The sequence below is a fragment of the Schistocerca gregaria genome, chromosome 1 (assembly GCF_023897955.1).
Source record: "Schistocerca gregaria isolate iqSchGreg1 chromosome 1, iqSchGreg1.2, whole genome shotgun sequence".
Taxonomy (NCBI): Eukaryota; Metazoa; Arthropoda; class Insecta; order Orthoptera; family Acrididae; genus Schistocerca; species Schistocerca gregaria.
In genome coordinates, this window is record NC_064920.1 from 359,823,266 (window position 1) to 359,845,448 (window position 22,183).

The 22,183-nt window shown below is 44.4% G+C and overlaps 1 protein-coding gene across 3 annotated transcripts in view; it reads left to right on the plus strand.

The window, feature by feature from the left end:
* Positions 1 to 22,183, plus strand: part of LOC126346037 (uncharacterized) — a 355,738-nt gene that overhangs the window by 212,388 nt on the left and 121,167 nt on the right. For all 3 annotated transcript variants that reach the window (XM_050002153.1, XM_050002152.1, XM_050002154.1), the window contains exon 2: positions 16,502 to 16,595. In XM_050002153.1, the coding sequence (XP_049858110.1) occupies positions 16,502 to 16,595 (94 nt within the window). The remainder of the gene's footprint in view (positions 1 to 16,501; positions 16,596 to 22,183) is intronic.

Genomic DNA, 22,183 nt, shown 5'->3' on the forward strand with positions numbered 1-22,183 from the left:
GTGTTCACTGGGTGTCTTTTTTAAAATTAAGTTATGAAGTATTGGAGGTAATGCGTCTTCTTGTGTAAGGCGAGTTCTGACTCCAAAATCCTCTGATATTCCTATAGTGATCTATTCTCTGCAATAGGTTTCCTGCAGTTTGATATTCGCCGAAAGCCTTATTCTTTTCCTTTAGATTTTTGATTAGTTGTCGTACTTCTTCTTCACTAGGGGTCTCTACTTTGCTGTCTACTGTGTCTGGTACCTCACATGGAAGATACTCAATGGGGACGTCAGAGTAATTCGGCGAAGTACTCTGCCCATCGTCGTTCTACACCAGTGTCATTCATCAGGGTCTTCACCTTTGTGTCTTTAATAAAAGTTTCTTTTTCGTTGTACTTCTGGACTACTTTCTTTACCTTGTGGTACATTCGGCTTCTTCTATTATCTCCCTATAATATTCCCGTGTCTCCTACGTTAGCGTAGTTTCCCTTTCCTTTTTCTTGTATTTCTGTATTACTTTCTGTACTTTTTAGCACTTTTGTTTCGTCCTGTGATGAACACAGTCCTCTTGGGCTTCTTCTACACTGAAGCGCCAAAGAAACTGCTGTAGGCATGCATTTTCAAATACAGAGAAATGTAAACAGGCAGAATATGGCACTGCGGTCGGCAGCGCCTATATAAGACAAGTGTCTGGCGCAGGTGTTAGATCGGTCACTGCTGCTACAATGGCAGATTATCAAGATGTGAGTGAGTTTGAACGTTGTGTTGCAGTGGGCGAACGAGCGATGGGACACAGCATGCCCGAGGCAGCGATGAAGTGGGGACTTTCCCGTACGACCATTTCATAAGTGTACCGTGAGTATCAGGAAACTGGTAAAAGATCAGATCCCCGACGTCGCTTTGGCCGGAAAAACATCCTTCAAAAACGGGACCAACCACAACTGAAGAGAATCGTTCAAAGTGACAGAAGTGCAACCCTTCCGCAAATTACTGCATATTTCAAAGCTGGGCTATCAGCGTGGGAACCATTCAACGAAACATTATCGATATGGTCTGTTGGAGCCGAAGGGCCGCTCGTGCACCCTTGATAACTGCACCACACAAATCCTTACGCCTCGCCTTGGCGCGTCAACACCGACCGACATTGGAGTGTTGATGACTGGAAACATGTTGCCTGGCCGGAAGAGTCTCGTTTGAAATTGAATCGAGCGGATGGGCGGGTATGGAGACAACCTCATGAATCTATGGATCCTCCAAGTCAACAGGGGACTGTTCGCGCTGGTAGAGGCTATGTGATGATGTGGGGCGTGTGCAGTTGGAATGATATGGGACCCCTGATATATTTGGATACGACTCTGACAGGTGACACGTACGTAAGCATCCTGTCTGATCACCTGCACCCACTCATGTCCATTGTGCAATCCGACGGATACGGGCAATTCCAGCAGGATGATGGGACACCCTACACATCCAGAATTGCTGGCCACCAAACTCCGCAGTCTTGAACATTATTGAGCATATCTGGGATGCCTTGCAACGTGCTGTTCAGAAGATCACCCCCTCGTACTCTTACAAATTTATGGATAGCCCTGCAGGATTCATGGTGTGAATTCCCTCCAGCACTACTTCAGACATTAGTCGAGTCCATGCCATGTCGTGTTGCGGCACTTCTGCGTGCTAGCGGAGACGCTACACGATATTAGGCAGGTGCACCACTTTCTTTGGCTCTTCAGTGTATTAGCTCCTTGTAATATCTCCATTTATCCTGCCTTTGTATACTTGCCGTTTGCTTCCTTACCCTGATATATCTTTCTTTTAACTCTCGATCCCTCATATTTTCTAACCACCTCTTGTTAGCAAACCTTCTATCTTCAATCTTTGGCTGGCGCACTTGATTGAACCACACCTTATCTGACCTCTTTCGTTTGACTAGACATCGCATGCTGTCCTATTTACAGTTTTCTTAATTTGAGACCAGTCGTGATTGATATCACACTCTTGTACCGTTGACAGGGAGTAGCACCTTACAGCAAGTACTATGATAGGCACTGGCAGGAAATGGCCGACTGAAGTGCTACATTTTTTGGCCGCAAGGTCTGCATGTACAAATAACGTCGTGGAACGGTTTTGGAGGTAGCGAGGGGAAGTCAGGTTTCAGGGGTCCTCTAGGGCGGAGCCGAGGTTTTAAAAGCGCTGCGTGTATCAAGTTGGGTTTCAGTACCCTCGGAGATCAACAAAGTTGTTTTCCTGATATGGAAATCTAAATGGCTCTGAGCATTATGGGACTTAACTTCTGAGGTATCGGTCCCCTAGAACTTAGAACTACTGGAACCTAACTAACCTAAGAACATCACACACACCCATGCCCGAGGCAGGATTCGAACTTGCGACCGTAGCAGTCGCGCGGTTCCCAACTGTAGCGCCTAGAACCGCTCGGCTACTCTGGCCGGCTACGGAAATCTGAAAGAATTGGCAAGCATGGGTGTGAGGGACTCAGATGTTTGCCAGTTTTTGTGAGAAAGTGAGCGGGTACTTGCTCATTTTAGAACGTGGAGACTTGGGTTATCTGGAGATAATGCTTGATGGCAACGAGGGGGACTTGGTGAGGCCTTGTACACTGTCCAGTGACGTCAATGTGCACCTCCTGCAGCGCGAGACGTGCAGGAAGAAAGTCGGCGAGGTTGTGGAAGCTGCGGACAGGGATGTGGAGCCGTGGCGGCTCCAGTGCCAGCCCGACCTAGCTAGTGCCACAGATTCTCGATCTGGTTTCAATGCGGGAGCTTTGTTGGGGTTGAGGTACGACAAACTCATCCTGGTGTTTACCGAACCACGCACGTACACTTCGAGCTGTGTGACATGTTGCACTTTCCTGCTGCTAGATGACTGCGTGCCGAAGAAAATAAAAGACTGCACGTAGGCGTGGGAATGGACCCCAAGGATTGAGACATACTTGTGTTGACCCATTATGCTTTACAGAATGAGGGGATCACCCAGGAAATGCCACGAAAACATTCTCCACACGATAAAGCTCCCTCCTCCGGTCTGGAACCTTGCAAGGTGTTTCCTTTCAGACTTTTCACGCCGTACACGCCAGCGGCCATCTATGCAAAGGAGCATAAAACGTGATTCATCTGGAAAGGCCACCTGTCGCCACACAGTGGACATCAAGTTGTGGTTTTGGCTTGCAAATTCCAACCTTCGTCGCGGATGAACAGCAATCAACATTAACAACTGTGAAGTCACACTGCCACTAAAGCAGAGTTATTTAACACTGTTTTCCGAAATTCCTTCACTAAAGAAGACGAAGTAAATATTCCTGAATTGCAATCAAGAACAACTGCCAAGATGAGAAACATAGAAGTAGATATCCTAGGAGTAACGAAGCAGCTTAAATCGCTTAATAAAGTCAAATGCTCCGGTCCAGATTGTATACCAGTCAGGTTCCTCTCAGAGTACGCTGATAAAATAGCTCCATATGTAGCACTTAACAACCACTTGCTCACATAAAGATCGGTACCTATAATCTGGAAAATTGCTCAAGTCACACCAATACCCAAAAAGGGAAGTAGGAGTAATCCGCTGAATCACAGGCCTATATCACTAACGTCGATTTGCAGTAGGGTTTTGGAACATATACTGTATTACATTATGAAGTACCTCGAAGAAAACGATTTATTGACACATATTCAGCACGGTTTCAGAAAATATCGTTCTTGTGAAACACAACTAGCTCTTTATACTCATGAAGTAATAAGTGCTATCGACAGGGGATGTCAAATTGATTCCATATTTTTAGATTCCCAGAAGGCCTCCGACACCGTTCCTCACAAGCGTCTTCTAACCAAACTGCGCCTCAGTTGTGCGACTGGATTCGTGATTTCCTGTCAGAAATGTCACAGTTCGTAGTAATAGACGGAAAGTCATCGAGTAAAACAGAAGTAATATCCGGGGTTCCCCAAGGAAGTGTTATGGTCCGTCTATTGTTCCTGATCTATATTAACGACATAGGACACAATCTGAGTAGCCGTCTTAGATTGTTTGCAGATGATGGTGTCGTTTACCGTCTTGTAAAGTCATCAGATGATCAAAACTACTTGCAAAATGATTTACATGAGATATCTGTAAGGTGCGAAAAGTGGCAATTGACCCTGGATAAGGACAAGCGTGAAGTTATTCACATGAGTACTAAAAGAAATCAGCTAAATCGATTACGCGATAAGTCACACAAATCTGAAGGCTGTAAATTGAACTAAATACTTAGGGATTACATTTACAAATAACGTAAATTGGAACGATCACATAGATAATATTGTGGGTAGTGCAAACCAAAGACTGCGATTCACTGGCAGAACACCTAGAAGATGCAACAGGTCTACTTAAGAGACTGGTTACATCACGCTTGTCCGCCCTGTTCTGGGGTACTGCTGTGCGGTGTGGATCCGCATCGGGTGAGACTGACGGATGACACTGAAAAAGTACAAAGAAGAACAGCTCGTTTTGTATTATCGCGAAATAGGGGAGATAGTGTCACAGACATGATACGTGAATTGGAGAGGCAATCATTAAAACAAAGACGTTTTTCGTTGTGACGGGATCTTCTCATGAAATTTCAATCACCAGTTTTGTCCTCCGATTGCGAAAACATTCTGTTGGCACTCACCTACATAGGGGGAAATGATCATCACGATAAGAGAAATCAGGGTTCGTACAGAAAGATTTAAGTGCTCGTTTTTCCCGCGTGCCGTTCGAGAGTGGAACAGTAGAGAGACAGCTTGAAGTTGGTTCATTGAACCCTCTGCCAGGCACTTTACTGTGAATAGCAGAGTAATCACGTAGATGTAGACGTAGATGGTGCGCGAACCACATACCTGCTGCGGAGGACCACGCGGACCAATGTTCGCTGAGCGGTCATTGAGGGACACTGGTGGTAGCTGCTTGGTCCATTTGGTCGGTCAGCTGCTCGACAGATTCACGCCTGTTCGCTCGCACACATCTCCGCAGCCGTCGTTCACCCTTGTCGTCTATGGTCCTCGCTGCACCACAGCTGCCTCGGGGCTGACTGTATTTTTGCCACAGCGAGACGCGAACAGTTTATAAACTTGGGCGTTTCGGAAACGTTTCCACCTTTTGCCGGAAAGCCAGCGATCATGCCCTTTTGAACGCCAGATAAATCTCTCCGTTTCCGCATTACGACAACGACTGCACTGTTTTCCGCGTCCACCCTCTGATAGTGCTGCCACGTGCCCTGTTGGAGTGGTTATTGCGCGCTGACGTCGAACATAGGCAGTGGTCATGTTAGTGTAACTGGACCGATCTGACATTACATCATTTAGCCCATTATAATCACTAGTTGTAAAGATAAGATTGAACGTCGTAGGTGATTCTGTTACTTTGTCCTCTCAAACTTTTAGGAAATTCATTGGTTGGCTTGCAGAAGTATGTGAACTGAAGCTTATTCATCTTTGCTGATATTACAATTTTGGCACAGTCCTCTAGCGCATAAATGTTCGTTTTTAATAGCTATTTTCATTACAGCGAAGTCGGCGTCGCTAAGCAGAAATGAATGATCAAACACGAAGAACTTAAAATCTTTAGTTTTAATTTTCAGCCTAGCTTATTGTAACAGGTTTAGAGACATTTTGATGTTTCAGCTTTGCCCGGTGCACAGGTCTGAAAAGAGAACAAAATGTCCGGAGGTTCGCGTATTCTCTCATACACACTTGCTTGTATCTAATTTAACTATCAAAACTCCAATATAAGTTCCGCAGTACATTCGTGCAACAGTTAAATCTAAAAAAAAAAACACAACGTGTATGTGCAAGTTTCGTAGGAACTTTGTACTCGATAAATGAATAAGATGAAATACCGTATGGTAGATTAAAATATTATTGTGGGCTACACTTGTAAATAATATACTTGATCCATTCGCTGGTAGTTACTACAGGGAATAGCCAACAATATATTAAAACGCAGTTACCGCTGCTGAATTTAGCTACGGATAAAAAGTGTGATGTGGCATCTGTACATCGGAACAGAAGAAAGACTAATGATACAAATAAGATTAAAAACATAACATATGTATGCAGCTGGCCGATTAGAAGGGAAAAAGTGTCAAACTTTGAAAGGACACTATCAAAAGTATGTACTTGGAGTTGTTTCGGTGGCTGTTGCGACGCACGTAGTTTAAAGGAAATTATATTTTGAAACATTAAATAAACTGAGTTTTTCTGTGCCTGTGGTAGGGATGTGTTCTCTTTCCGATTAAAAGAAACTAGTCAACAGAGGGTAAGGTGGACTTACTGGAATAGCAAAAAACAAAATCTATAAAGAAGGTACGGTACGACAGACGGAGTGGAAAGAACAAGATGAGGAAAAGGGGGAAGCAGGAGAGGAGGGTGAGGTATATGTGAGTAAGCCGCTAAGCACTGTCTCTAAAGAGCGCTGAAGTATGCCCAGAAGTACCGCGACTGACCGCGCGCGGCGGTTGCTCCGCTGCGAATACGCATTGGAGACGAGCCACGGAGAATCTTTCCGCTCGGGCTTAAACAGCTCCTGCTAATTCCATCGGACTGATGGGCGCTCACGCGAGCTGAGTGTTCTGAGCCCGGCTCGCTTCGGCGCTGCGCTGTCATCGTAGACGACCCTGACACAGACTTCGACCGAAGAAACCCCACCTTGCACATACTCTGTCGCACAAACGGGCTGATAATGCTGCGATCTCTTCTGGCAACTGCCGTGAAACGTGCGACTTTCCACTTGGCTCTCGTCCTAGGGTTCTCTGGGAACCCTTTCTTGCTAAACTGGAACCGGCAGCCTTCTTGGAACAAGTACGTTCGTACCATCTTATGTGTCCATTATTTTATAAACATTCACTGTATTGTCTTACATTAATTTCAGCTCCGCTCAAATTTTATCATTCCCTTCACACTCTTGAATATTGGGCTTTCCCCCCCAAATTCCACATTTTAGTGTCTTTTGACGTCATTCTCATGGCGTCAAACAAGCCCTACGCGACTTTGTCAATGTGTCTTTCAAGTAATTTTAAGTTATATAGGTAACTCCATTGGGAGTCCCTCACAAGTTGCCGGTTCTGTTCGCATGCAACTAGTGTTTTAAATACACTGTCGAGGAAAATGCAAGACCTTCAAAAAAAAAAAAAAAAAAAAAAAAAAAAAAAAAAAAAAAAAAAAAAAGACCATTATATTAACAGTTAATCACTCCATGAGTATATGATAACAGATAAAGGCCAAATGAAACTCATATGTCACAGTAAAAAGTGCCAAAAATATCTCATATGTAAACAGTGTAACCCCCTGGTGGCAACGCAGGCGTGTATTGTTGCACGCAAACGATCACAAAGGTGGTGGCGAACGGCATCCTCCGCTGTACTGTCCCAAGCGTCTTGCACCTTATGATTCGGCAACGGTTCTTGTAGGTCTTGAACGAGTACGTTACCGCTTCATCATGTCCCTTACGTGTTCAATTGGCGAGAAATATAGTGTACTTGCTGGTCACGGCAGTTGCTGTACTCCCCGTAAAGCACGTTGCGTCGTAGAAGCCGTATGTGGCCGTGCATTGTCCTGCTGAAAAAGCACATCACCTTCCTGCCGAAGAAATGTCAGTAGGACGGGGATACAGAGGGGACCTAATCTCATCACTTGACAGTGTACCATTACACTCTCCAGTCAGCTCTTTCGCGACACCAGAGCAGCCGAGTGTGGCAGTTTCCTGGTAGCAGTAATATCCTGCCCTGCAGCAAGCAGTCGGTTCCCAATGGTCCCTGATGACACAGGAAATGTAGCATGTGACCGGATTTCGTCCTCGGACGATGTTCGCTCGGCCAACGCTGCTCGCACAAAGCTTCGATCTTGGCGTCGGCCTCTACCACGCGGACGCCCAGACAACTGTGTAAAGGTGCGGCAGTTCTCCATAGATTGCATTTGAAAGCAGCGACGCACCACCGCTACATTGGGCCAAACATGTGCAGCAGTCCCTCGATACATCCGTCCAGCTTCCCTCAGGCCCACAAAGCGACCCCGTCCAAATGGCTGAAGCTGTTCAGTAGGAGTACGTACTCGTCCGTGGGGCTTGACTTTAACCTAGAATGAATGCTGCAAACACTGTTCACCTTTAAACTCAACACAGTTACTGCCTGTAGAGTCAAAATTACAATTACGAATAACTTAAACTGGATTGCATAGATAAAGTTGTGGGGAAAGCACACCAAAGATATGTAACAGGTCTACTAAAGAAACCTCTTACACTACACTTGTCCGCCATCTTCTGGAGTATTGCTGTACGGTGTGGGATCCGCATCAGGCAGGAGTGACGAACGAAATCGGAAAAGATCAAAGAAAGGCAGCTCGTTTTGTATTATCGCGAAAGAGGGGAGAGAGTGCCATAGACATCATATACGAATTGTGCTGGCATCCATTAAAACAAAAGCGTTTTTCACTGCAATAGGATCTTCTCATGAAGTTCACATCATCAATTTTCTCCTCAGGATGTGAAAATATTTTGTTGGCCCCAGCTGCATAGGGGGAACTGATTATCAAATGCAAAAGAAATCAGAGCAGGCACGAAAAGATTTAAGTGTTTGTTTTTCCAGCGCGCTTTTCGAGAGTGGAACGGTAGAGAATTAGCTTAAAGGTGGTTCGATGAAACCTCTGCCAGACATTTAATTGCCAATTTCAGAGTAATCATGTAGTTGAAAACAGGACGCACAGACTGGTCTCCTGAGCACCACCTTATCGCCGATGAACGTGGCAAATGAATTGCTAACACCACAACCCCTGATTATGCTCATGTTACACCCAGGTGCCGCTGAACATGGTGCTTGAGGGTGTTGCATTTTTTCCGGCAGCATTAGTATAAAGGTCGATATAGAAAGGGACGGATAATTTGAAGCAATTTTATAAACTAGTCGAACCTATTTGTTATGTTACATAAGAATCAACTTTTATTCCGTAGAATTATAGGTTATGACGAACAAAGCTGTTTCCTCTGAATCAATCGATTTCGTGTAGTCCGAGTGGTCGTAATCGATCTCGTAATAACGGAAGAGAATTAAATCACGTACCCTACGTATTCCGTAAGCTTGGCCGGTAAAAGCTTTGTCGTATCACCACGACTCACGCAAACTGTGTCGCTGCAGCGCCTATGCCACCATATAACCTCCTCTCTTGCACCTCCACAGACGCCACATCCAGTTATAAGCTACCAACAAAGAAATGTTGCCTCCTATTACAAAAACCCGTCCCTTCAGTAGCTATAGTCTTATCATTTCTTGTGCCCTCCATTAATCGAGACTCTTTTACACACCACTTCATCTTCCACTCTCAAGCCAACCTCGGTAACACCCACCTCTAATTTCCTTTTCAACTCGCTCACTAAATCCATAGCAGTTCCTAGTATCCATATTTGATACTTCCCATGTACACATTCATCCACCTACCAGCGTTTTACCAGGAGAAATTGCTTATTCAACAGCAGTGGACAGCCAATTGTAACATCGCAACTTTCAGTATTTTAACCTTTTTAAAGTTATCAATTTAACTATAAATACAGAGGCAGTAGTTACACACTACTCCAGATTATAAAATAGGGAGCTACATTAAAATGTGCAAACAGGAAACACATTTCCTAAACTATAAAAAATAGCCGACACAGTGCGCAAACCGACAAATGACAGATATGGATTGCACCGAATGGAGAAATATATCTTCGGCATACTTGATTCGAAATCGAAAACAAGAATACCGTAGTACATGAACGTGAAAAAAAGATGTAGAGGAAATGCTTGTACTACCAGAGGACACGAACAAGCCGGCCGGAATGACCGAGCGGTTCTAGGTGCTTCAGTCTGGAACCGCGAGACCATTACGGTCGCAGGTTCGAATTGTGCCTCGGGCATGGATGTGTGTGATGTCCTTAGTTTAGTTAGGTTTAAGTAGTTCTAAGTTCTAGGCGACTGATGACCTCAGCTTTGCAGTGCTCAGAGCCATTTGAACCATTTTAAACTTAATCACGTCTCGAACAACTGAAACATGTAGAGAACAATTGTAGTGACGTTTGGGACAACGGCAAATGAACACTGCGTCAGACACATTCCATTTATGAAAAACTTTTTGTTAAATAAAAACAGACTAACAACAATTGTAAGGTTATCGTGATCCGAATTAAAAAAAATAACTTCGGTCCATGCATCTTTAGTTCAATTCTGCAGTGTTTCTGTTAGCACAGATACATGAATGTCAAATGCCATTCCTAAGCCGAATGAAGACTTGTTTATTGAGTGCTGAGCCACTCATAGTTCTGTTTGATCTCTACGAATGTTTTGGTTTTGTATTGCTTGTAACTGAGCCATTTTCTGTTTCTATCGCTAAATGGAGCATTTTTCTCGACGAACGCAGCTCCCATAAGGTTCCTTCTGGTTCTCTTCCTGAGTTGATGGTTCTGTATCTCATGAATAATGTCTTGTTTAAGGTTGAATAACAAGCACACTATTTTCGATGTACTGATTTTCGTTTTTTCAAACTAGTTTTCGGCTTATTAGGCCATTTTCAGGAAACAACTGGCTAGAGTCTGAAAGAGACGCTAGTCATAAGGTAACCAAACATTACAGGCAAATATTTAATCACTTGCATAGAGTGCTGTGCATCGAACTTGTTGAAATTACACTTAACATAATGGACAATGTGAAGCACATTAAATAATTAAATTACACTATCGCAAGTTAAATGGTTATAATGCTAAATGTAGCACATCCTACTAAGTTCCGGTGCAGCGCAGCATCTTGTGCAAGAAAGAGTGTGTATTTGTTATGAACATCGGCAAGAAAAAGAAAATGTGAAATAGATTGTTATCATCCTGTATAGCCTTCTCTACAGTGTGAACCTGCCCGACGAACTTTCGGAGGTGGTAATAGCAACTGAAACAAGAAAAAAAGTCTGGTAAACGTGGATTCTAAAGTGCACGACTTAGGGGCTACGAGTACTTGTTCACCTTAATACTGTAAAAACCATGCCTTCTATTGAACTAGTGCTTGTAGCTCTTAAGACGTGCATTTTAGAGCACATGTTTTGTGGACTTTTTTTTCCTTGTTTTCGTCCCTACTATAACCTCCCAAAACAGCGGAAGCAAAGAGCTTGCACTAGAAGAGATGTGTTTCACATGATCGAAACTGAATTTTATAATCAAAATATCCACGGGTGTACTGCCGGTCTACAGTGTCCAACGGGCACAATATTTCGGCGATCATACATGTCGCCATCATCAGGTGAACTGGCGGACTGAGCTCCTGTGAACGTGCCGGCACGGAGATCCGTACGCTATGGCCGCCACGACGGAACCCAGTTCCCCCTGAGCAGCCATAGCGATCTCCGTGCCGGCACGTTCACAGGAGCTCAGTCCGTCAGTTCACCTGATGATGACGACATGTATGATCGACGAAATATTGCGCCCGTTGGACACTGGAGACCGGCAGTACACCAGTGGATATTTTGATTATCAAATACGCCGGGAGAAACTCAAGAATCACATCATGAATTTTATAGGCCATGTTTACTCGACATTTTTTTTTGTTTCTTTTTGTGGTCCATGCTGGCACATGTGAAAGTTTGTCGGTGGACTTGTGGCTGAGCTTCTAGAGTGCAGTAAGCTCATACGGCCAGGTGGGCAGCCTTGCAGGTTGCGCGGCGTGACCTGTAGGCGCGGGAAGAGCAACCGGTCTGCTGAATGGAGTTGCAGAGGCCGGCTCACCTTGGAGGGCAGCCACTAGCCAGCCACGGCACCATACAGTACGGCACACTGCGCCACCGCTGCAACTGCGTCCAATTCCCTGTGCCCGCCGGCTAAAATCGCCTCTACTCACAGCGAGGTCGCACATAAATCGAACACCAAAGACAAAAGCCATTGTCATCTACATGCTGGTCTCCCATGAGTGCTAGCACAGTTCCCTGTTGCCGTCACTCGGTCGGTTTCCGGCTGCGGGGGTGGGGGGAAGAGGGGGACGGACTTTTCGTCCGTCCTAAAAATGATGGGCCACTCTTGTTCAGTCACATTTTCACGCGCAGTATACCGTTTGAACACTTCATTCGTGGCCACACATTTATGAAGCATCTGTGGTGGTCTGATGCGAGCGGAAGGATTTCAAGGGCAGTAGTCTACCTATCACTGACGGTGTTTTCCAAAACTCACTACAGAATAACTTTTAAAGCTCCAGCCAGAATCAGCACCTTACATATTCGCTGTAAGTGGCAGAAGGAACTGGCAAATGAGGATGCCCACATTCTGCTTCTGGTTCTGACTGGCTGAAAGGCTTAAATGTTAAATAATTTCTTGGAGCGGAGGCGACATCACAGGCGGCCGCAGCAGAGGCGCCGCCCACGGCGTTTCTGGGAACTACTCGTGTCAATAGTGCCTTCCTCCATACAGTACCGCAGATTGCAGTCTTCCTGGATGATGTGTTAAAGGAAGAATTCTCGGGTATCTCGTCAGATGTGAGTGGCACGATATTTCGACGCTTACTTTTGGCGAGATACCCGATACACCTTTCACTTCTACTACCACATTACTTTTCTTTTTTTTCTCTTTTTTTTCCGCTCAACAGTGTGGTTGTTGGCGCTCAACCTGAGATTTCTTGCAGATACTATCTATACAGCTACTGATTTTCTCATTTTGTAATTTGACCCCTCATTGTTGCTAACGTCAGCGCATTATCCTCAAAAATATGTGTTGTACGTGACCATGAATCAAGTGGTCAAACGATGTATTGTGCATGAAAATGTAACTGCACAAATTCATTTTTGTGACGATCTGAAAGTTTGTTCTTGCGCCAGTGACATCCGTTCGTTTACTCTATAGAAAAATTTTGGAGGTCGGTCACGGACTCTTCTGGTTTATCCAATGTATTTCTCTGAAACTACCTTTACAGCAATAAAAACAAGAAGCCTGTATTATGAAACCATCAAAATAACACAGAGTAATTCAGCAACATTGCCGGAGAAAGAAATCTGAGACAGAGCTGGTAACAGGTATCTGAATAAAGATCGGAAAGATCAAAGTGTATAAAGAGCCGTTCTATCAATAGAGGGACACAACGAATTTACGCAACTGTCGAAACTAAAACATCTTAGAGGGAAGCGCTTGGATATTGTTAATGGATAAAATGTTCATTGCAGCCATGGTGCAGAGTTCCTGATCCTGGATTGAACCCTACACACGTTCCTCGTTATCTGAATTGTCTACAGCTCTCGCGTTTGAACTAATGATTATGCATGTATCTTTTCCTTGATTCTCACAGCCTAGATAGACAGGTTCTTTAATTTCTACCTCTCCTAAAGTAACTACAGACTCATAAAATACTCATGAGATTGATAACGTTTGAAAGCCCGGACAAATGTCCAGTATTTAAGTACATTATTAGGTACAAGTACGTGAATGAGAATGATTTCAAGATAATTAGTCTTGGATGTTATTGTTGTGGTCTTCAGTACTGAGACTGGTTTGATGCAGCTCTCCATGCTACTCTATCCTGTGCAAGCTTCTTCATCTCCCAGTACTTACTGCAACCTACACCCTTCTGAATCTGCTTGGTGTATTCATTTATTGGTCTCCCTCTACGATTTTTACCCTCTACGCTGCCCTCCAATGCAAAATTTGTGATCCCTTGATGCCTCAGAACATATGCTAACAACCGGTCCCATCTTCTTGTCAAGTTGTGCCACAAACTCCTTTTCTCCCCAATTCTATTCAGTACTTCCTCATCAGTTATATGATCTACCCATCTAATCTTCAGCATTCTTCTGTAGCACCACATTTCGAAAGCTTCTATTCTCTTCTTGTCTAAACTGTTTATCGTCCATGTTTCACTTCCGTACATGGCTACACTCCATACAAATACTTTCAGAAACGACTTCCTGACACTTAAATCTATACTCTATGTTAACAAATTTCTCTTCTTCAGAAACGCTTTCCTTGCCATTGCCAGTCTACATCTTATATCCTCTCTACTTCGACCATCATCAGTTATTTTGCTCCCCAAATAGCAAAACTCCTTCACTACTGCCTCATTTCATAATCTAATTTTGTCAGCATCACCCGACTTAATTCGAATACATTCCATTATCCTCGTTTTGCTTTTGTTGATGTTCATCTTATATCCTCCTTTCAAGACGCTATCTATTCCATTCAACTGCTCTTCCAAGTCCTTTGCTGTCTCTGACAGAATATCAATGTCATCGGCGAACCTCAAAGTTTTTACATCTCCATGGATTTTAATACCTACTCCGAATTTTTCTTTTGTTTTCTTTACTGCTTGCTCAATATACAGATTGACTAACATCTGGGAGAGGCTACAACCCTGTCTCACTCCATTGCCAATCACTGCTTCCCTTTAATGGCCCTCGACTCTTATAACTGCCATTTGGTTTCAGTGCAAACTGTAAATAGCCTTTCGATCCCTGTAGTTTACCCCTGCCACCTTTAGAATTTGAAAGAGAGTATTCCAGTCAACATAAATAACGAACTAAAAGTGGAGGTCAGTATTTAATTTTTGACTTACACAAAAACGTTTCTACTTTATAACAAAACTTGGACGCTGGGAAACTGTTCAAAGTGACGAGCGCCAATTTCAATGCAGGCAATGAAATATAATCAACTCTGCCGCCAAAGAAACAAAAGGAAATGAAGTACCCAGAAGACATGGTCGGGTGTCAATGTAACTTTTTACATGCGAACGCCATCGGTGTATATAGATGATTATAGTTGTAACTTTTTGTGACAGGTAGGACGGCCATCAGAGTAGGTTAGCGTTGTTGGTGTCTGTGTTGTTACCGGTACCATGCGCCGTAGGGCATATAAGGAGCGTGAACAGCGTCAGATGTCGAGTTATCGCTGTGAAAGACACGGGGATGCCGTATACTCGTGTGAGACAGTGTTATCAGCACGTGAAAGAGTTTGACAGACGTCTCATTGTGGGCCCCCATTTGACCGGCTGGTCGAATCGCGTACTATACACATTAGACATTCGGATTTGAAAGTGTCCCGATGTCGTAGTGCACGAGAACGTGATGGTAGGCACACATGTTGCCGGTCAACAACGACTACCACAGGCAAGGACGCTGTACTGGGCAGCAAGCACATTGCATAGCGTTCACATCTGCGCCTGTCACCCGAGAACAAATGCACTGCATCCCACAACACTGGTCAGAGACTAGCAACGGCTGGACAAGGGAATTACCATACCGTGCATAGGCTACCATTAACACCACATCAAAAATGTCTGCTTTTGGAAGGTGCTGTGGCTGGTTCTGCACTACCCCGATGGCCACTGTCGATGAGTATGGCGGCAACCTGAGGAGAGGCCCCATTCGTTGAATGTTTTGGAGAGATTCAGTGCTCTTACTCCTGTCGTCACGGTATCGGGAGCCACCGCGTATAACTTAAGGTTACGGGTGTTAGTGGCTGAGGGGACTCTGGTGGCAGAACGGTACGTCACGGCCCTTCTGTATTCTCATATCTTACCTTTCCCGCGACAATATTGTGGTGGGATTTTTCAAGAGAATAAGGCTGGCTCACGCACTGCACTAGTCTCTATGAACTGTCTTCGTGACGTTGAGGTACTCCCACGGCCAGCAAGCTCCCCAAATCCGTCACTCACGGAAGATGTGTGGGACAGGTTCCATCTGCGAGGAAAGGGGAACCGTATGACTAGTAGTGATACAAGGTACCCGTCGCCATGGACCGTATGGTGGGTTGCGGTGTGTGTATGTAGATATAGATGTAGGGCAGATAAACTGACTCGAAGACCTGGGGTCTTCTTCCTGACAAGATGTTGTGCGTTAATGATCATGGAGGAAGTCCTCGGCGGCATGGCTGACTCTAAAATTCCGGCACCAGAACAAAGGCGATGACGCAGCAGAAGAAGAAAGAGCAGAGCCAGTTCCATTTGTGAATTGAAACGAGCCAAAGTTGTCATTGGAAATGCTTCATAATTAACATCATTAGGACGGAAATAGACGGCCACTGTCACAATAGAAAATTCGTTTGCTTAAGCACGCCGGAGGTGATAGAAGCAGAAAAAAAACACTGATTGCTTTGAATGTTTTAGAAATTTTGTATATGCCTTACGTTTAAAATGTTAATCAATTTGATTTTGTCTTTCTGCATCGTTCTGTAAATTAATGAGAATAGTATTGAAATTAAAGTCAATTTTTTTTGACTTCATTTGTGTTAGGGATGTCCCTATTTCGATAAGATTCTTGATTCCATCACGATCGGTCAAACTTTCGTTAAATCGAATCCTCAGTTATTCCAACTTTTTCTTCAGTCACTCGAATTTCCAATTATGGAGAGTCGGATGAACTTCTACTAGGGGTCTGAGGTGTCTGGGAGGAATTTTCGTGCACGGGTGCTCCAGAAACTCAGACGCGAAGCTGAAGCTGTTTGCTAGATTCGTAAGCTCTCTGCCTGCTTTGTCTACAGCGGTGTGTGTGATGGCTGCTTCCTTGCCCTACAGATGGCGGCGGTGCGACAGACGCAGACGGTGGTGCAGACGCAGACGCAGGGCGGCGGCCAGCTGCTGCACCCGCACCCCCTGGACAACAGCCTCGGTGAGCAGACCTACCACATGCTCACATCTCTCTCTACGGCTAGCGCTGTTGGCAGATCGTCATAATTTCGATTTCATCATCAACGTCTAAGCACTGATAGCCGACAATAATCAACACAAAATCATACACTACTGTAGGCCATTAAAATTGCTACACCACGAAGATGACGCGTGCTACAGACGCGAAATTTAACCGACAGGAACAAGATGCTGTGATATGCAAATATTTAGCTTTTCAGAGCATTCACACAAGATTGGCGCCTGTGACAACACCTACAACGTGCTGACATGAGGAAAGTTTCCAACCGATTTATCATACACAAACAGCAGTTGACCGTGAAACGTTGTTGTGATGTCTTATGTAAGGAGGAGAAATACGTACCATCATGTTTCCGACTTTGATAAAGGTCGGATTGTAGCCTACCGTGATTGCGGTTTATCGTATCGCGACATTGCTGCTCGCGTTGCTCGAGATCCAATGACTGTTAGCAGAATATGTAATCGCTGGGTTCAGGAGGGTAATACGGAACGCCGTGCCGGATCCCAACGGTCTCGTATCACTAACAGTCGAGATGACAGGCATCTTATCCGCATGGCTGAAACGGATCGTGCACCCACGTCTCGATCCCTGAGTCAACAGATGGGGACGTTTGCAAGACAACCATCTGCAGGAACAGTTCGACGACGTTTGCAGCAGCATGGACTATCATCTCGGAGACTATGGCTGCGGTTACCCTCGACGCTGCATCACAGACAGGAGCGCCTGCGATGGTGTACTCAACGACGAACCTGGGTGCACGACCGGCAAAACGTCAGTTTTTCGGTTGAATCCAGGTTCTGTTTACAGCATCATGATGGTCGCATCCGTGTTTGGCGACATCGCGGTGAATGCACATTGGAAGCGTGTATTCGTCATCGCCATACTGGCGTAACACCCGACGTGATTGTATGGGGTGCCATTGGTTACACGTCTCGGTCACCTCTTGTTCGCATTGACGGCGGTTTGAACATCTCTTCCGTTCATTCGATCCCTGTAAAACTCTACATTTCAGCATGATTATGCACGACCGCATGTTGCAGGTCCTGTACGGGCCTTTCTGGATACAAAAAATGTTCGACTGCTGCACTGGCCAGCACATTCTCCAGATCTCTCACCAATTGAAAACGTCTGGTCAATGGTGGCCGAGCATCTGGCTGGTCACAATACGCCAGTCACTATTCTTGATGAACTGTGGTATCGTGTTGAAGCTGCATGGGCAGCTGTACCTGCACACGCCATCCAAGCTCAGTTTGACTCAATGCCCAGTCGTATCAAGGCCGTTATTACGGCCAAAGGTGGTTGTTCTGGGTACTGATTTCTCAGGATCTATGCACCCAAATTTGGTGAAAATGTAATCACATGTCAGTTCTAGTGTAATATATTTGTCGAATGAATACCCGTTTATCATCTGCATTTCTTGTTGGCGTAGCAATTTTGATTAGTGTAGATGTATCTAACATCGATGTTAGATGATGATTGTATAGAATGGTTTAAAAATCAGCGTAAAAATCTGTCTCATATTGTATTTATATACTAATAAATAAAGTAGGAGTGGGAGTTGTTGTAGGTCGCAACAAACCAGAGGGCTGATGACCCAAAAAAGCGATAATTAACGTTACATATCACACAAGTTTTTTATTTAGAGACTGTAATGCTTTTTTTATTACCTGTTATAGTCTATATAGCAATTCACGTAAAAACTGATTCCTACTACTCACCCCACTTTAACGTATCTCGGCATTCCCCTCTACTTCTTGTAGTGTGCTTCGTAACAACGTGAGGGTTAAAAAAGTAAAATATCAACAACCGCTGACGTAGTTCGTAGGCGAATGTGATGTCCCTACACTGCTGTATCAATTCGTAATCATTCTTACTGTTAACACAGACCGCGTGAAAACTGTTTGAAACTGTTTGTTATTTGTAATAAGTATCTTTCAAAGCAAGCAAGTTGGTGGTAAGTTCTTATGGGACCAAACTGCTGACGTCATCGGTCCCTAGGCTTACAAACTACTTAATCTAACTAAGGACAACACATACACACCCATTCCCGAGGGAGGACTCGAGCCGTGTCAAGGCGCCTTTGACCGCGCAGCTACCCCGCGTGGCAGTGTCTTTCAAAGTAACGTACTAAAAGAATAAAACTGAAGTGTCGGCGAAAGAAAGTGGAAACACTCGAGAGCATATTTCTGATCTAGTGCACATTATATGTTAGTTAAATTCAAAGAAAGAATACAAACTCAATAAGACAAAACAATTTACATAGTACATTTTTCTGGCTCTACGAATAGAACTATTTGTTGCAATTTTGTCAAATAAAAACATGATTGGAGACAGTTTCTGTTGTACGAAATAAATTTCTTGCCGGCAGGAACCAGCCACAAATTGGTTTTCGGTTACTTTTCTCAAAAAGTACCGTTACCGGCTTTGAATGTACACGATTCATCACCAGACGGCTTTCACGGTTTTGTCACAACAAATGATACATTTGTTACTATGTTTCAAAGAATTCGTTATCGATACTGAAGGATCGATTTTTAAACCCAGCGTTTATTTCAGACGCGTGTCCTTCTGTCTTCTTAATAAAAAATGGCCCCTTCGACATGCCTAGATTTTGAATGTTTTCTGTTACTGTGAGACATTTTGACCAATGGATTTACTCGCATCATGTAGCATACCGAGCACTAGCTTTCGAGACTAGGAGGTACGTTGGATTTGGGTCGAATCTGAGATGTCTGTTCATCTGGAACACTGGCCAGCGTGAGTTTCGTTGTTAGGCATTTCATCCCAACTTGTTTGTGTGAATTCGAACTGATTCTCCGCCTCTTCACAAAATAAAAATCTAATCCACTGACATACAAACACAGACCAGAGCTCGCAGCCTTTGTTTACAATCGTGAGGGTGACAATGTTGCGTATCGCGGTGAAAAGGAACATACAATTGTTTTGTTTAATTTATTCTGTCGTAGAGTTCACACACTTCTACTTGGCCTTTCTGATCGGTGAAAGTCGGCTCACTTCGTGTCACTCCAGAATGCTATGCTCGTTGCCCAACCACAGCTAAGAAACAGCACTGTGTGTCGCAGCAATAAGTAGCGTTGTGGATCTAGTGTTGATTCGCGTGCACTGCTGTTCGTATTGATTGTTAATATTATTTACAAAATGAGCGAGAAGCGTGTACCTGGTATTACTAGTGACTCGCCGTCAACTTATGTGTCACTTCTGCGACGTATTAACCCCTGACATGTTCGTTTCTTTATTCGGAAAGTAAGGTCCGAGCGGCCGCGAAATGGAAATCACTATGAAAATCAAAAATGTTTTATTTGCGACTGTTAGCTACACCTTCCAGTTTCTTCTCAACACAGTCGCTGCTCCTATTTACACATTTGTCTAGCGTTGTATGAACTTTCCAATACTCTCGTCTTAAAATGGTACCCCTGCGCTTTCCGCCAATTCTCTACGCTGGCCTACAGCTCGCTGCCTTTCCCAAAATTTTTTCATAGCCAGCTGTTCGTGTGAGCCAGAGATGAAACTCAGGGGAGCCAATTACGGGCTGTATTGTGGGTGATCAACCACCTCCCATTGAAAATGTTGGAAAGCTTCTTCATTGCCCCTGCAGAGCTCGGTGGAGTGAATACATGCGCGAACAAACGGGCTAACCCTAAAATGTGAAAACTTAAGAGATAAGTGTTGTGTTCTGTTGCTGAGTACGGAAACTATTAAAATTGACATTGGTCTCACCCCTAAGTGGTTATATCACTTAAATATATAAACATCACTTAGGGGTGACACCAATGTCAATTTTGATAGTTTCCATACCCAGTAACCGAGGGCAACACTTACCTCTAAGATTTTACATTTGAGGGCTAGCCCGTTTTACCGCGCATGTCTTCAATTGTCACGAAGAAGGAACCGTATGACAGTTATGTATGTGGGCTGCAGGACAACAAGCGAAATGTCTCACCTGGCCCCCATACTTGGCAGAAGACAATATTTTGTAGGCATCTTTACGTTGTCACTGTGCGCTCAGAACAGACAAGAGCGACTTGACGCCATAGACTGGTGTACTAGAGACGCTGTCGAACACACATGTGCCAAATTTCATCGGATTTTAACTGTGGTTTACATTTCGCGCTCGATCGGATCTTACTTTCCGAATAGCCCTCGAATAATCTGGCTGCCCTAGCAGAAGGAGGCGGAGCTTATCCCAAACAGTCAATGCATTGCGAGCCGACCCCCGTCGGAGGTTCGAGTCCTGCCTCGGTCATGGGTGTGTGTGTTGTTCTTAGCGTAAGTTAGATTAAGTAGTGTGTAAGCCTATGGTCCGATGGCCTCAGCAGTTTGGTCCCATAGAAATTTATCACGACTGCTCCTAGCACACTTCGCTCAGGGGCAGGTTAAAGTGCGCGATCTGTAATTGGATATATTTTTCAATGAGACATTGTTGCTTGAACAAGTCGCAACACACACAGACGATAATAATAAACTACTAGCAAGGATTTACTTCAATAAATCTTAGTAAGGGGAAGGAAATGGAGAGGTGTATTCAAGGCAGACAAAAGGTTCAGCACAGAATGTCATTCCTTATGGTCGTCAGTATGATACTTCCGAGAAATAGAAAATAATAAGAAAGAGCTACATCGCTATCAGATTTCAACTCCATCAGCTCAGAAATGTACCGTTCTCCTTTTGGGAACATACTTGACTTGGTTGGGCTATAAACTATTCGGCTTCTATACAGAAGGTGCAACGAGTCCTCCCCACAAGTTAAGATAGTGTTGGGGCATAATAAAAGGTCCAGAGACGCCAACAAATTCGAGATACACGATCAGCAGAGACTATTAGATGAAACTGCAGTGGAAATGGAGTGACGTCAGGAAGAAGGAAACAACTAACCACTTATGTTACATTTATGAAAGCGCAATATTAGGCCTGCAATAAACACTCTCGGACGTAGATGTAGACGCTGCAGAGAATACACGATTTATCTCTATTTCTGGAAATCTGTCCGTGTAATAAATTTAAGCTCTGACATGATAGGTCTTTACTTTTTCTTTTATTAAATTTCCGCGTTTACTATACAGGTGTTATTGATGGTTAATTTCATATGACATATATAATAATAATCTGGTAATCAGAGCAGCGGAGGGGACGTATATCGAGAAAAGCATTAGTTTTTACATTTTCTTCGGGGGTAACTGATTTTCAAGAACTGTAATAACCAAACAGATACGTGAAAAAATGACGAAATTTGGCGGTCATGGGGGGATGGTGTGGCGTCGTGCTGCATGCAGAAAACGTGACTGCATCATTTCTCACATATCTCGATGTGCCTGAAGAGGCGCAGTGAGGTCGACCCTGCGGTTAGTGTGGCGGCGCGAGGCGCGAGCCGGGGGCAGGAAGTCTGAATCACGCGGCGAGGACGCGTCCCTTGGCCTACTCCCCGGTTATTTCTCGCTGTCTCGTCACTCGATACAATCACCCTCCCCACTCCTAGGCGCCGCTAACGTGACGAGACACCGTGACAGCGTCAATCTCGTTCATGTGAGCGC